Here is a 15,198-nt window from a genome sequence, read left to right on the forward strand (position 1 = left end):
ATATGGCTATGGAGTTTTCTGTCATTCAGTGAATAATTGTACATGATATCACTTTATTATCGTTACTTAGAAGTGTTTATACTTTTCCCATCCGTATATAATATTTCTGTCATGACAATTGTTCAGGCAAACAGTTGTTTTTTTTCTGAGTTTATTTCTTTAAATAATATTAATTTGATTGGCTAAAATTCATCCACGTAATTTGATTAGCTAGTTATTTCTGTACAATATAAGTTAGGGAAGTCGATATGGTTTCTATAAGAAGCTCATTACTTTTAAATAGATACTTTCAGACATTATGCTATTTGGAATATTTGACGTTTAATAAGAAAAAAAACTCTGGAAAAATCAATAGTCAAAAGAATCTGGGAGTTAAAAAACAAGGAAGGTTAAAAATAAACAAAGATGCAGATGGAGACAGTTAGTTATGGTGAAACGGCCCATTGGAATGATAATGACTATATACAGTCACCATCAGTAACTAATTTAAGAATGAGTAGATTTCGACGTATCACTTCAATGACATGTTTATTTAATATAATTATAACAATAGCTTTCATTTTAATGACCGTGATTGTTATCATATTTGCTTTATCATACTTTGGGATATGGTTTAATAATTCACAACCAAATGTTGTAAATATTTTCTGTGGAAAAATTAAAGGTATTCAAAAGGATGATTATACAATAAGTTATTTAGGAATACCATACGCTTTACCACCAATAAATGAGAATCGATTCAGACCTCCCGTTCATTTATCCTCAAAGAAATTATGTCATAAAGCCTGGGAACTAAGTAACACCACAGTAATTAACTCGATTTATTATACACAATACTACAAACCTTCTTGCTTACAATTACTACCAAAATCCTTAGAGAATGCATTTGATGGTAGTGAAAATTGTCTTTATCTTAATATACATGTACCAATCAACCGAAAGTCAATCAACCAAGCTAAACCGGTAATTATTATCATAGATGGATTATTTTTTATGTATAGCAATGAACCAAAACAACCTAGCTCTGATACTGTATATAAAACTGATGCTATTCATGTAACATTTAATTTTCGATTAGGTCCATTTGGTTTTTTACCTCATCCATATGAAAAAATACCAAATCTTGGATTACATGATCAATTATTAGTTTTACAATGGATTCGTAATAATATTGCACAATTCGGTGGTGATCCATTTAATGTTATATTATTTGGTTATGGTTCTGGTGCAACATGTGCATTAACCCTATTCTATAGTTCTATTAGTAATCAATTATTTGATAAATTATGGATTACAGCACCTAGTTTAAGTTTATTAAATAGATCTGTAAATGATTCAATTCAAACAATGAATTATGCATTAAATTGTCATAATCATATTAATCCTAATAATTGTTCTAATGAAAAATTAAATAATTTTAAAAATATATTAAATATATGGAATTGGACTATCATTGAAAAATGGTTAATTCATTCAATGTTTAGTTTACCATCTATAAATGAATTAAATAATAATCATGATAAAATCAATAATTTTATTAATATATTGATTAATGATAATAAATTTATAAATATTGATTTATGGAATAAAATGATCAATTCAAATAATAATAATCATAATAATAATAAACCAATGATTATTGGACAAACATCTCATGAAGTATCAATTTATCCTATCCCTAAAACAATACCATTTTGGAATAAAAATCATTATCAAAATTATATTATAAAAAAATTAAAAATTAATAATATCACTTTAAATGATCAATATTATCAATATATTTTTTCAAATAATTTAAATTGTACACACATAGATGGTAACATAGAAAATAAGATAATTAATGAAAGTAATGATTGGATGTCTAATTTAATGTTATTAATAACTGATAGTCGATTAACATGTCCATTAAGTGAATTAGTTAATCAATTAACAAATCAATATTATCCAATATATCAATATTATTTAACTGGTATTCATAGACGTTTTGATCCATATTCATTAAATAGTTATATATCATATGCATTTCATGGTTGGGATGCAATGTTATATTTAAGAACATATGAAATACATAATGATTTTATAGATCCAAGTTTATTACAATTAAATAATCAATATAATAATGAAAAAGAATTAAATCAATTAAGAAGAATTAGTGATCTACTTAATAAAGCAATGTATGAATTTGCAAGAACTGGATATATATCTAATTGGTATGAATCAAAAAAAGGAAATTATGATGTTAATTTAATTGAAAATGATCAATTATGTAAATATGTAAATATAATGAATGAACGTTGTAGTTTTTGGAAATTATTATATAATAATAATTTATTTCAATCAACATGGAAATTTTAATTTATTGATTTTTTTCTTTTCTTTTGTACTAATCTATATAACAGGCATTGATTACTATAATCTACTGCATTATATATATAAAAAAAAAGAAAATTTTGAATGAAAGATCTTTGAAGAAATGTAACTAAGTACAAAAACTAAATTAAAAATTCCATCTTATTTTTTTAATAAACAAATATGATTTTAAAATGTAAACAAAAAAGAAAACTATCTTTCTAACTATATGAGTAATCTATTGACTCTTTACATTAAATTTATTCTACTTAAGGTTTATAATGTAATATATTGAGTTATAGTAACCTGTTCTAACTTAATATGCATCGTTTTAAATCGAGTAAATGATTACAAAATTGTTTTCTGATTTGATTTCTTTTTTTTGTTTTTTGTTTCAAGGGTTATCAGTTCGTAAATAAATAGAGAAGCTATGGTGTCTATCTTAATAATAATGAATCTTTTTAGATAAAAGTATGTAATTTATTGAGTAGGGAATTTTTCACTGGTTAGATATTTTTAGAATTTTAAATGTTTTATTTGGTGAAACAATGAAGTTATTAATAGAATATTATTGATTCGTATAACTAAATTAAAAAAATGATTTTTTCAAAAGTACAAATTGACTAATTCATTATTTGAAGAAACATGTAATGAACTTCTACAAAGCGGTAATTTAGAAAAATAGTTCTTGTTATGAAGAAAAGGAATGGATAAACATTGGTCGTTTCGTTCAAGACTTTTTGTTGTATGTTTGAATGTTTATTTACGGATTAATAAATAATTCATAATCCTATTATATTGATTAGGTATTTTGTTTAGAATCAATATCTTTGATTTATACATTTACATTTTTGGTTGGATAGGTAATGTTTTCTATTAGTTATACACTGATTGGTTAAGATTTTGAGCACGGTTACTTGAACAGTGTATCAATTTGTTTACTTTGGTAATTTCATCATATCATTATGTTGATCTAACAGTTATGAAGGTTTTAATTATAAATTAGATGTTGATTTACAGTTAATTAAGTAGTAAAAAAAACATTATGATCATCCGTCGCAATCTGTAATATCATGAAACAGTGCATTTATATGAATAGTAAACTGAAGGAACATACACGTAAAAAAATTGCATCTAATATATATTAAGTCATGTTTATTCTAAAAAACAATGAAAAATATATGTGGCTCTATGACATATAGGTATTGGGATGAACTAATAAACTTCAGAATCAGTACTTTTAGAAGAAATACAATAACATTTAAAAGAAATGAAAGTTTTACAATCACTCGTTAGAGAACCAAATAATTGTACAAAGTATCATAGCGTAATAAGAGATACTTTGAAAATAAATTAAAAGGTTTGTAAATTATTCTGCAGACAGCTAGATAAGATTTTTGCCTAGCTCATTCTGATAAACATGGGTACAAGACATGATAAATGAAATGAGAAAGTGCAGAAATATTAGTAGTTTAAGGTTATTTATTAAAATCCTATCAAATGAAGCCCACAAGCATCATAGTTATTTTGTAATACCTTCAATGATAATCTGATATTATCTTTGAATCTTATGAACTCCGAGGTTTCTTTAGAACAAATTAGGAAACACGGAAAGATATTACCAGAATATAGTTTTAAATATCAGAATAAATGTTTGCAAAACAATTTACAGATGTCAGATTCCAAGACAGATAACTTTCTCATTATATATATAAATATATATATATATATAAGTCGAGAATAAGTGAAATACAAAAATACAAAAATGGAAGAAATAAAATAATTTTTTACCAAAGTTGTGCTATAAACTCCGCTATACCGATGGCCAAGGTAGCGAGAGTGGTTGTACAAACTTCTTTTGGATACAAAGGTTCGGTTTGTGAATATGGATTGCGATGGTTTCAGCTATATGCAACAGACGAGCTCGTAAACCATGCGGCAAATTTGATGCAATATGGTAGATAACTTTAAAAGCTTTATTCAGTTCAACTTGATGACCTGTGTACACCAAGTGAGCGAGAATAGAACTCTTATTCACCTTTACCTGTCCTTCATAGATGATTTGTTGTTCTTTTTCCATTTCGAAAAATCAAATAACACTGAAGAAAGCTAACTAAACACCAAAGACTTGAGTTGTTTCAATGTTTTTTAAAAGCATAAACTATACATATACATTTACATATACTATATACATTTTGTTAGTATTCATACAATTTACATTGAGATGGATTGTTGATTAATATTCTACTTCGGACAATTGTTGGTCAAACCTATGAAGGAAGTGTTTGTTAAAGCTTGTCTTTTGGTGAAGTACTCCAATTTTGAACATATTGAAAAGTATTATACTCGTGAAAATTTGAGACAGGTATAATTTCGTATCACATCTTGACTTGTTCGATGGAGTTGGTTTCTCTGAGGTATGTAGTATAACTGAAAAGTAAGTGTTGATGATGTTTTTCTAAATGAAAGCGAAAACTTAACTGTCAAATCATTCTTGTCAGAGAACATGACACAACCAAAAATAATACATTTGCAAACAATTTCTTTTTTGATTGTGTATTATTCCTTGATAAATCTAAATGTTTATTTATTATGAATAATGTCTAATAAATCAATTTAGGAGTGTCCTTACGTTAATAAATTTGTAACAAAACATCAACCTACACTCTATTTCCCTTACATATGCACATACTTGTTTTTGGGTTGCTAAGTCAAACCACGTTTGTTTTAATTTGCGGGGACAATGTAATAGTATTCGTTCAATTTTAGGCAGAATATGGCAGATTACTATTTTTTAGGAACAAGTATTATTACAAAGCCTTTTACTAGAAGTATATTCAATGAGTCAATAATATAGATAAAACACAAATAACGGTGACATTTAAAAAAATTTGTTGGTGGAGGTAAATATAAAACATCTTAACTGTATAACATGTCTCAGTATTTACTAAGATTTTACCATCATTAAACAACATCCTTGATACATTTACATACATATACCTAAGGAAAATATATAATAACGTTATTTAGTATATAATAATGGAGTTGTGAGCGCATTTAAGTTAGATAACGCAACAGATATTGCCTTGTCTTAGAACTCAAGCATAATCAATGTGTTTTCATGAGGTCATTATTCATCTGAACTGAATAAGAGGAGAAAAATGTTATCAAATGATCTCTTGATTGAATACTGTTAGTATGATTTAAAAATTTCCATCAGGCTGTTATACTTATCTTATTATAGTTGATCAATTGTAAAATGTGTTGATTAATAGCTGCACAAGTGATTTTAACAGAGATTAATAGAAACCTTTATTTTATCGAACATGAAGAAAACCTATTACCAACAATACTATCATAAATTTCAACTAATTAACAAATATTTCATTTTTTGGTAGCTTTCAATACAGTATGAAGTCAAGTGAAAAACTGTTCAAAATCAGACGGACGTGAGAAGCTTTTTCATCCCGACTGAATGTCTATTTATGAAATAGTCACATGTAACCTGATTCCTACCATAGAATAGACGGATTGCGGCTAAAAACAGAATCCAAGACACAGGTTCCTTGTTCTTTGGACTCGCTAGATGGACGTTTCTGCATTCAAGTGTTGACACTAACATCAGGACTACAACTCAGTGCTTTACGCCTCACACTCAAACGGTTTATCCTTTCAACTACTGAGTTCAGCACGTCACTCACATGTTCAATGAGTATATTATTTATGACATTACTAATAAGGGTTTGAAGTATCTCATAGTTCTTACTCATCATTGAACTTTGACCAACCGTTTTTGACACATGCGCAGAAAACGAAACGTTTGTCCTGGATCCTCCTTCTAACCACAGCTCATCTTTTCTATAAAATTTGTGACGTCTACTACACATATTTTGTGACTGAACTTGGAAAAACATGTCATAACTTTAAATAGAGAGCAATAATAGCTGTGGTATGACTGACACTTGACATAGCTCGATGCGAGAAAGAGGATTAATACAGTTGGGAGGTTTTTTATTGATCCAGAACAAAAAACGTCTTTCATATTAACAATTATTGACTACTTAATTATTGGTTAACGATTTTGGCACTGACTTAATATACAATAAAAAGCTATCAAAAAGAGTCGTTATATTGAACGAAAATAACCTCACACTTGACAGTGTTATAACAGTTCATTGGTAATTTGACTTTCATTATCTCCAATCACTCATCATGTCGAATGAATTTAAACCAGTAAATTCAATCTTAATTTCTGACAACTAAAGAAAAGACTTTCGGAACTTTTCGAAATATTTTCATTATTTCCTGCGTTATAAAACCAATTTTCCTACATTATAACCAGAAAATGTTCACTTAATTGTTCAGCTATTTGAGTAAATATGATTTCACTAGTCGACCTAAGCTGGACCAACTGCCGTTTCATCATAGTATGGGGCTCCCTACCAGTGCGCATCCACGACCCCGTACACGGGACTTGAACCCAGGACCACGTTTTCAATAGTGGTCTAGCTCGGTTCGACTCGTGACTGCAACTGTGAAAATACTACATTGCCCATAAATTCATGTACTGATAATAATATGATCTGTTAGTAATTTTTGTATATATTAGTTGACGATAAAAAAACCATTGAATCATGACCAAATTAGAAGTGATGGCCTTGAGGCTAAATTTATTAAAATACCACATTTCATTGTATGAATAGAAAAAATTCTATTGACTAAAGAACTATTCAATTTCTCTTCTAAGCAATGAATAATTATTTATAATTATTATACAAAAAGTATAATTAATTGTTTTATAATTATTGGAAAAAATTTTTTCTCTTATTAGGTTGTCTTGACAACTGTTTAATGTGTTTTTTTTCATACATTGAACGGAAATAAGAGTTTAAAATTGATTAAGTAGAAAATTTAAAATGTTATTATTTTGTTCTTGGTAGATTCTTTTTTACCGCTTATAAATGATAAATTAGTTTTTAAATTTTTTAATTCACTTTAGTTAATTTAAAAATTAAATGTTGAAGTATATTTCATTGAAGTATTTAAATAGAAACAATTTCATATACTTTTTATATAAGTAATAAACAAATTATTTTTCTAATTGATTACGTTAGTTTAGAGATAAGAAATTAGTTTACTAATGTTTCTGATAAAATCCGTTAGCTATTATTTATCACTCAGGGAGTCGAGTTGTTAGAACTACATCTAAACGTCTCTAAGATTCACATTAAAGAATTATTCTACTTTACTAGTATTTTTTTCCTCAAAAATTCATTTTAAAATGTGGTCTTGTGAAGATCTTGAAATTTTTTTTATCAAAGCCCTATATTATATAGAAAATTGGACATTTAAAGTATGATTCTATACTCATTAATTGAATAACTTTATGGTAGATCTCGTATAGTTCTAGTAGAAAGCTGTAAAGACACTAACTCATCAATGATATTATTCAATGACTGCAGTTCAGAAAAAAATCAATCATAGTTGAAGATGTGGATGTTTGAATTTCCTTAACTCGCTGGTCAAGATGTATTGTATTCGTCGTGAAACCTGAAGTTTTTACGTTTGATTTTGTATAAAGTCTAGGATTATTACGGAAATTGAAAACAAACGTACTCAGATTCTTAGCGGCTCGTTAGCCAATATTATTTTTTGAAGAGCTTTACCATGAAAATATGAATGTTACAAATAATATTACACCAGAATCTTCCTGGGGTTTTTCATTTCACTGGATGAGAAAAATGTGCAACTACCAAATTTGTTTTTCATATCATTAAGACAATATTGAGGTGATAACTAGACTAAAACTGTTCCAATCATCGTGCTGTCAAATGAAATTACATTCCATGGCACTACTCTGAAAACTCTATGCAGATTAAGTTTCTTCATGGAAACGTTAGTTTATTCAAGGTGGACTTAAATAGACAAGCAGGTATTCTAAGAAGAATCTAATTCTTTGAATAATATGGAACATCTAGGAGCAGTCCATACCAAATATTCATTCCCCTATCTGTTTATCTATATAAGTATACAAACTATTTGAAATATTTCTGCCGCATAGTTTTCCACTTTTTGTTCTTCTGTTACGCTGGATACTACTTAAATAATGATTCAAGAGCCAGATGTCACTGGTTATCAATAGTAAAATCATTAAGATTTTATGATTAACAAAGTCTGCTAAGAGCGGAAAGAGAAATCACAAAACTCATACTTCTTCTAGTTGGAAAAGTTTCTATATTTTGTGTTTTTACTAGACGGTCTGTTCATAATATTGTTATATTATCATATCTCTAAATAGTAATTTGACTCACTAACTGCTGTGATACCGTTTGCTGCTCATAAATTTACTGCAAACCAATTAGTTTTACTTAGTAATATTTTAATTATTTAGAGACTGAAACTTGTTATTGATGATTCGTAGTAATATCATATTAAATGTATGCAATCACGCGTTTCTGAGTTTGAATGATTCGTAGTGATGGGTTGGCCTTCCTAATAAGTAGATTGAAAGTGGGTGAATTTGGAGTCAGACTATCAATTGTTAGATGATACCATAACACAGTGAATTCATTGTCGGTGGAGATCGCATGACATAGTTTAGTTCGCTTTCTAAGAACCTCGTGGTATTTTTACTTGATGTCATTTCTGAATTTTGGATTAAGTTGATACGTTTTGTCAGCAATTAAACTTTTCAAGTCAACCTCTGTTGTCACCGTCCTTCCAAACCTGGTGATTAAGACTTTTAAAAAACACATTCCAAGTGATTTGCGAACGTTCTGGCAGATAATTAGCTATTCACATTCTAACATTTTCGGAGATTCTCAATCTATGTTGGGTTATTAAGAGGACATTTTGAAGTTACGCACAACTGACAGCTATAGACATATCCAGTGCATGGAAGTGAGATACACCAGAGTAAAAACACAAATGTATTAAAGGTTAGGGTTGAAAATGTTGGGACGAATTACAATTCGATATGCAGCATTCGTCCGAAGTGATTAAAAGTGTTGGATACGATACAGTGAGCATAACAGTATCACAGACAACAGTCCATTATTGAGGTACTTTTTGCGTGCAATCATTTTCATAGATGCATGTAGCGATAATAAATGTATATTACAAAACAACATAGTTATATAAAGATATATCCTTCAAGATTTATAAATTCTTAATTAGAGTCTCAGTTGAAAGCTTGAACTTTTGGTTAGTAGTCCTAAAAAAAGCAGTTAGATAATAATGAATAATTGACATACAAAATATTAGTTGAGTTAATGAGTATGCTTTTCTTGGATCACAAAAGCAGAAACTTCAAACTATTTTGTACAGCTCATGTTAAAGAACTTTAAGCATGGTGTTTTACTTACTAGTCCTGAGAAAAATCACTAATTATGTACCGAACCTCGGCTTGAACAGCATAAAAACACAATATTTGGTGGAATTTAAGTATTTAGTAAGAGTTCTAACCGATTACTAGATTTATAATGGAACTTATAAGTGCCTTGATTTTGATGTACTTCAAGATATTTGCCAAAATGTCATAATAAGTAGTTGACATAAACAGAATTTAGTTTTGTTATATGGCTGATTTTAGAATTTATGGGTTGTTTTATAGTTACATAACTATAGGGTAGTAGAAGTAATGAGTGAAATTAACTAAATGAAAATGGTTACTATGTAGCCATGATTGTTTCTAGTTATGCTCAAAACTAAACGTATGACTAGTCAAATAGCACTTTAAACGCATATTACATCGATTCAGTCTGACTCTACTGCAACCTGTTTTCACTTAACAATCGATGAGCAGCATTATTAAAACACCACTCATTAGTTGAATCGATATGTGTATCCCTTCTTTCTTTTCTCTGAATTACCTCATTCCTGTACTAATTACAACATACTGATGCTTCACAAACAAATTGCACTGATTCTAACTTAGGTTTTGGATAGACTTTAGGTTATTAATACAAAAAAAGTACTAGCATCTGTAAGAACACTAATATATATATATATATATATATATACGGTGTGTTCATATGAAATCTTTCATACATAATAATCCTCTTTATTTGTCATTCCAATAAATACACATACGTTGTTTTTTATCCATAAGCGCTTGTTGGTTCGTAGCTATTACAAGACGTTTGGAGTAGATCTCGGAATTTCCATATTTTTGAGCACATTCAATACGATTATATATTCTATCCTTATTATGTACGGCTGAGCAAGTGAACCAGTGACTTAGTGTGTAAGACTGTCGATTTTAGATCATGGATCGTAGATTCGAAAGTTGCTCCGACTATTTTGGCTACATATGATTGTGTTTACCAAAAGTCATTCTGAAAAATTATTTTCTTTAAACAATTGAAACAAATAAAGAAACTGATTTTGCATTTTAATTCATCATATATAAACAATATCGATTTAATCTTTTATAGAAAAGCAGTAAGGATAGTTATATTCTTAAATAAAAATTCAAACTGTTCAAATGAACGAATAAAACTTAATTCATTAGAAAAAGAAGTAAAATATATGATAAAATAATTAGACAATAATTATTTTTCAGAGAGAGGGAGAGAGACGTAGACGACGAAGTATTCACACATTGACGTATAAGAAGCCATTAAATGATTTTGGTAAAATAATAAATGAAAGGCTATTTTAATTGCATAAAAAAATTAAGTTTTTTAAAGAAAACTTCACTTCAATAGTTAGATGACCATTAAAAAAGTCATTGAAATAAACTAGAAGCATCTATAGTTAGAACAAACTGAATAAATTGAAGTGAATTGACACGAAGAAAGTCAATCAAGTTGATATAGAATCTGACTTGCAAAATACTACTAACTTTACCATTTTGTCTAATTTTGATTAAACAAACGTTATCAAAGAAGTAAGTAAAGACGACAGCAATATCAAGTGTTTTATTATTCTTTTTAAACGAAAGGCTGGTCGGAATGAACAGTAGGTAGGGAGAAATCTCACTGCATTTAATACATTAATCGTGACCAAAGAACCAGGAATTTACTGTTGAAGAATGAATAAAAATCTCGGAGAATATCTATTTCATCGAAAATGACGGAGAAAATCCAATCAATTGACCACCCAGAAAACTAACCGATACTAAGGATACATATATATGTCGGACGAATATACGGAATATATGGTGGTACTATGGAGAATGTTGGTGGGCAGCTTATGCTCCTCCATGAAGGGTAGCAGGCGTAAGTAGTAGTATATAAAACTGAGCGAAACCATTAACGTACGAAATAAAAATCGGAAATAAATATTAAAATAGAAATTATGCAAGCAAACAACACACACATACACAAAAATGAAATTATGTACTGGAAGAAAGTGACAGAACCCGTGAGATCTTTGAAAAAAATAAAGATGATACACAGGCAACTGAAGAGATATCAGATACATATGTAAATGTATGAATAATATTCTGAGCGTTAAGAGATGCCTAAATCTATGAATTTTCATTGAAGTGAATATAAAAGAGAGAATGAGCGAAATACGTGCAGAAAGAGAGATCGACCAACGAATACCTTTGTGTTGGATATTTTTGGCTCTATGATGAAAGTGCATTGTAACAACAATAGGAATCAACAATGATAAAAATAAGTAAACAAGGAAATGAATGAAATTTCCATTTACTTGTTAAACAGTGAAAACATGATACACATCACCATACAAACGCCTGGGTAGAAAACAGTAAAGTACACATAATATCATTTGAAAAATTGGCTTATGAAAATGAGGGGAAAAAATAATCCAGAGGAAATCATTTTGAAATTTGTATGTATAAATCCGTAAACTATATGCATAAATTAGAATAAATAAATAAACAACACACTGATTCATGAAGTTGGTCGAGGAGGAATGCGTGGCATACCAATATTACCTGGACGTCTAGATTCAATAAAAATGTAAGTAGGAAAAAATACAGGAAAAACTTTGAATAGAAGTAAAACAAATTACGTACAATACATTTATAACCAACTTATACTTTAATATATATAATGTATCAGATTTGTATCCAATGAATAGATAGATTAGTGACAGTATAAATAGTTCGAAACCAAACGAACTTATCAGAATCAAATTAAGAAAAGACGGACATAGTTGAATATGAAAATAATTCCTTAGGTAGATAATGTATTTGTGAATGAATAGAGAATTGTATAGATCGATTATAATCAATGACTAACATTGGAGATGAAAACGATTAAGTTAAACGATTTGACATCTATACTTTGAAGAATCATATCAACAAAGTTCTATTCATATACAGGGTTAGACATAGAGTTATTCGAAAATCTTCTAATACACTTTATATGGAACACCATCAAGTGATAACACTGAAAATATTAAGTTGAATTTCAAATAAAAAAAATCATTTATGTAGCAGGTACATAACAAATAATTTTCAAGTCCACAATCTGACCACTTAGATAACTTCGTGCGCATACATATCTAGATATGATGAATACATATACTACTGCAGACAGTGTAAGCTCTTGAACTGGAGGGTTGACATCAATGCAAAAAATGTAAATCGTAAATTTGGGGAAAAAAATAACTTATATCGTAGGCTCAGTTAATTTTAAGCAGAATTTAATGAACAGTTAGTTTAATGTCAATACAAATTTAGTAAGGGGGAAGTCATTGTTCCTTTTATTGTTATTTTTATTATAAAGAGCCCGTCCCATGGTAAGTTTATTTTAAATATCAAACTAAACCTTGGTAGTAACACTAAGTATGAACACGCTACTGGTCTAGAAAATGACCTAAAGACTACTGGTCCGACCCTTAAAATGATTCAATGTACTGACTACCTACAATGTTATAACAAATGTCCAACGTATGTTACGTTTTGTAGCCTTTTAAGTGATGTCAGCTTATATAAATGTTGTTAGCGTGAAGCCACATGTAACATCAAATATTACTGTATTTATGTTATTGTGACTGAACTATATTTGATTTTCGAAATCAAATGAAATTAACAAAAACTGCTTTATATCAGTTATTAAGCCAAAATAAATGAAAGTTATACAGCATTATTATTAATAAAAAATAACAATCAAAACATAAACCGGAAGTCAAATATACACACAATAGACTGAAACTCACTCTGGTATACTTGGATGACCAAGATTACCAGATAACGATGTTAATTTCGGTGGTGGAATCGGTGGTGCTATTGCACTTGATTGGGATTGATTAAAAAGAGGATCAAATGAAACCCATGGTGCATTAGTAGTAGAATAAGTAGTATTTAGTGTTGAACCATTCGATGGGTTAGTCGTCATAAATGTATTTCCACCAATACCACCGGAAGATATAGTACCTGGGAGGTTACCAGTACTTGCACTTTGAGAAAGACCATTATTGAATTGTGGCATTCGTCTGCAGATTAAAATAAAGAATATACATATATATGATATATAAGGCATTAATGTTAATAGTAGTGTGATAAAGCAGTTTTGAATAGAACTGCTTGTTGTCTTTTTTATACCTAGAACACAACCATAATATTGATGTACAAGGTGAAATTCTGTGGTAAAAGTAAGTGATAAGGAGGACCTTGAGCCAATCGGCGGATACTGTTTAGTTATACAACTAACAATGGAAAGCGATAAATAGTTTGATATGATTTATCAAGCTGTACATGTTAAATTATTTATGACAGTAGAGGAAAAATGCTAAGGTGACATATTAGGAAATGGATAAGTGTACCAAGTTAGGATTAGTTCTTGTTACGAAATGACATTGGCTACAGTGCAGTGATGTTTTACTACCTCTTTGTTGATCAGCTGATCAAAATTAGGGTTGAGAATTAAAGTTGGTGAATTCTAACACCTGTAACTATACATTGAATCATATCAAGTACTATTACATAAAATCTGCATCAGAACTGACTATTTCATGTAATTTAGCCTAAACATTACGTCACATTCACTGTTTAGTAACACAACTGATATTTTTAGAAAAAGTAATTATACGTGTTTAAGGAACCATATATTGCCAAATTTCACTTAGTTTACAATGAAATACAAGCTATCTTTCATTTCGTTTTCAATTTCACGCAAATGTGTAAAAAGTGCTATCTTAATTCTGATTAGTTTACTCAGGGTCGTCCGTACTTTACCGATTCGGTTATAAGAAAAGATTCCAACTACGAGAGGTTAGGAATATATATCAATTGTATAGTGGTAAATAGTGATAGCTTAGAAGTTGATTCATTAAACTGAGCTACATTAAAAGCCAATATCAAGCTATATGATATAGAGTGTAGACAATAGGTATAAATTTATATTTTCCCAAATATTTATTCATACAACATAGTAGTGGGGAAAACGATAAATTCGGAGACTGATCAAAACGCAGACATGGTGTTAATGTCGATAGAATCTAAGAGAATTATACTAAACAATTACAATTCAGTAAAGAGAGAAACAAACGAAAAGTTTCTTTCATTATAAGTTATGGATAAATATGCATAAATTATAAAGAAATATATATTACAAATAACTGAATGAAAAGGAAATGTAAGTTTCAAAGTTCAAATTATTCAATGAAACTGATGTCAATTAGTGTTTTGCCTAAGGAAATAAAAGTATCAACGATAGAATATTAACAATAATTAATATTATTGTTCTGAACTAAGATTGATTTAAAATATTTACACTAATGAATAAAATTATTTTTATTTATATTTCAGTTGATTTATCAAATAGAAAAGGGATAACTTTTGATCTTGTGAATACATTTCATAGATTTAGAGTTTAAGAAGAAAACAGCTTACAAGTATTCTCATAGTTGAAAGCGTGAGTCAATTGAAGC

General features: G+C 28.9%; 2 protein-coding genes across 2 annotated transcripts in view; one reads left to right on the forward strand and one right to left on the reverse strand.

The window, feature by feature from the left end:
* Positions 1 to 564: 564 nt before the first annotated feature.
* On the forward strand, positions 565 to 2,355 carry Smp_106970 (family S9 non-peptidase homologue (S09 family); the record flags this gene model as incomplete). The annotated part of the gene is made up of 1 exon (XM_018793678.1): positions 565 to 2,355. One exon carries the CDS (start codon positions 565 to 567, stop codon positions 2,353 to 2,355), a length of 1,791 nt encoding a protein of 596 aa, XP_018648166.1.
* Positions 2,356 to 12,212: 9,857 nt separating this feature from the next.
* Positions 12,213 to 15,198, reverse strand: part of Smp_129050 (putative dynamin) — a gene marked incomplete at both ends in the record, with an annotated part of 64,160 nt that continues 61,174 nt past the window's right edge. The window contains 2 exons of the mRNA XM_018793679.1: positions 12,213 to 12,264; positions 13,486 to 13,761. Of these exons, the coding sequence (XP_018648167.1) occupies positions 12,213 to 12,264; positions 13,486 to 13,761 (328 nt within the window). The remainder of the gene's footprint in view (positions 12,265 to 13,485; positions 13,762 to 15,198) is intronic.

Source organism: Schistosoma mansoni, chromosome 1 (assembly GCF_000237925.1).
Source record: "Schistosoma mansoni strain Puerto Rico chromosome 1, complete genome".
Taxonomy (NCBI): domain Eukaryota; kingdom Metazoa; phylum Platyhelminthes; class Trematoda; order Strigeidida; family Schistosomatidae; genus Schistosoma; species Schistosoma mansoni.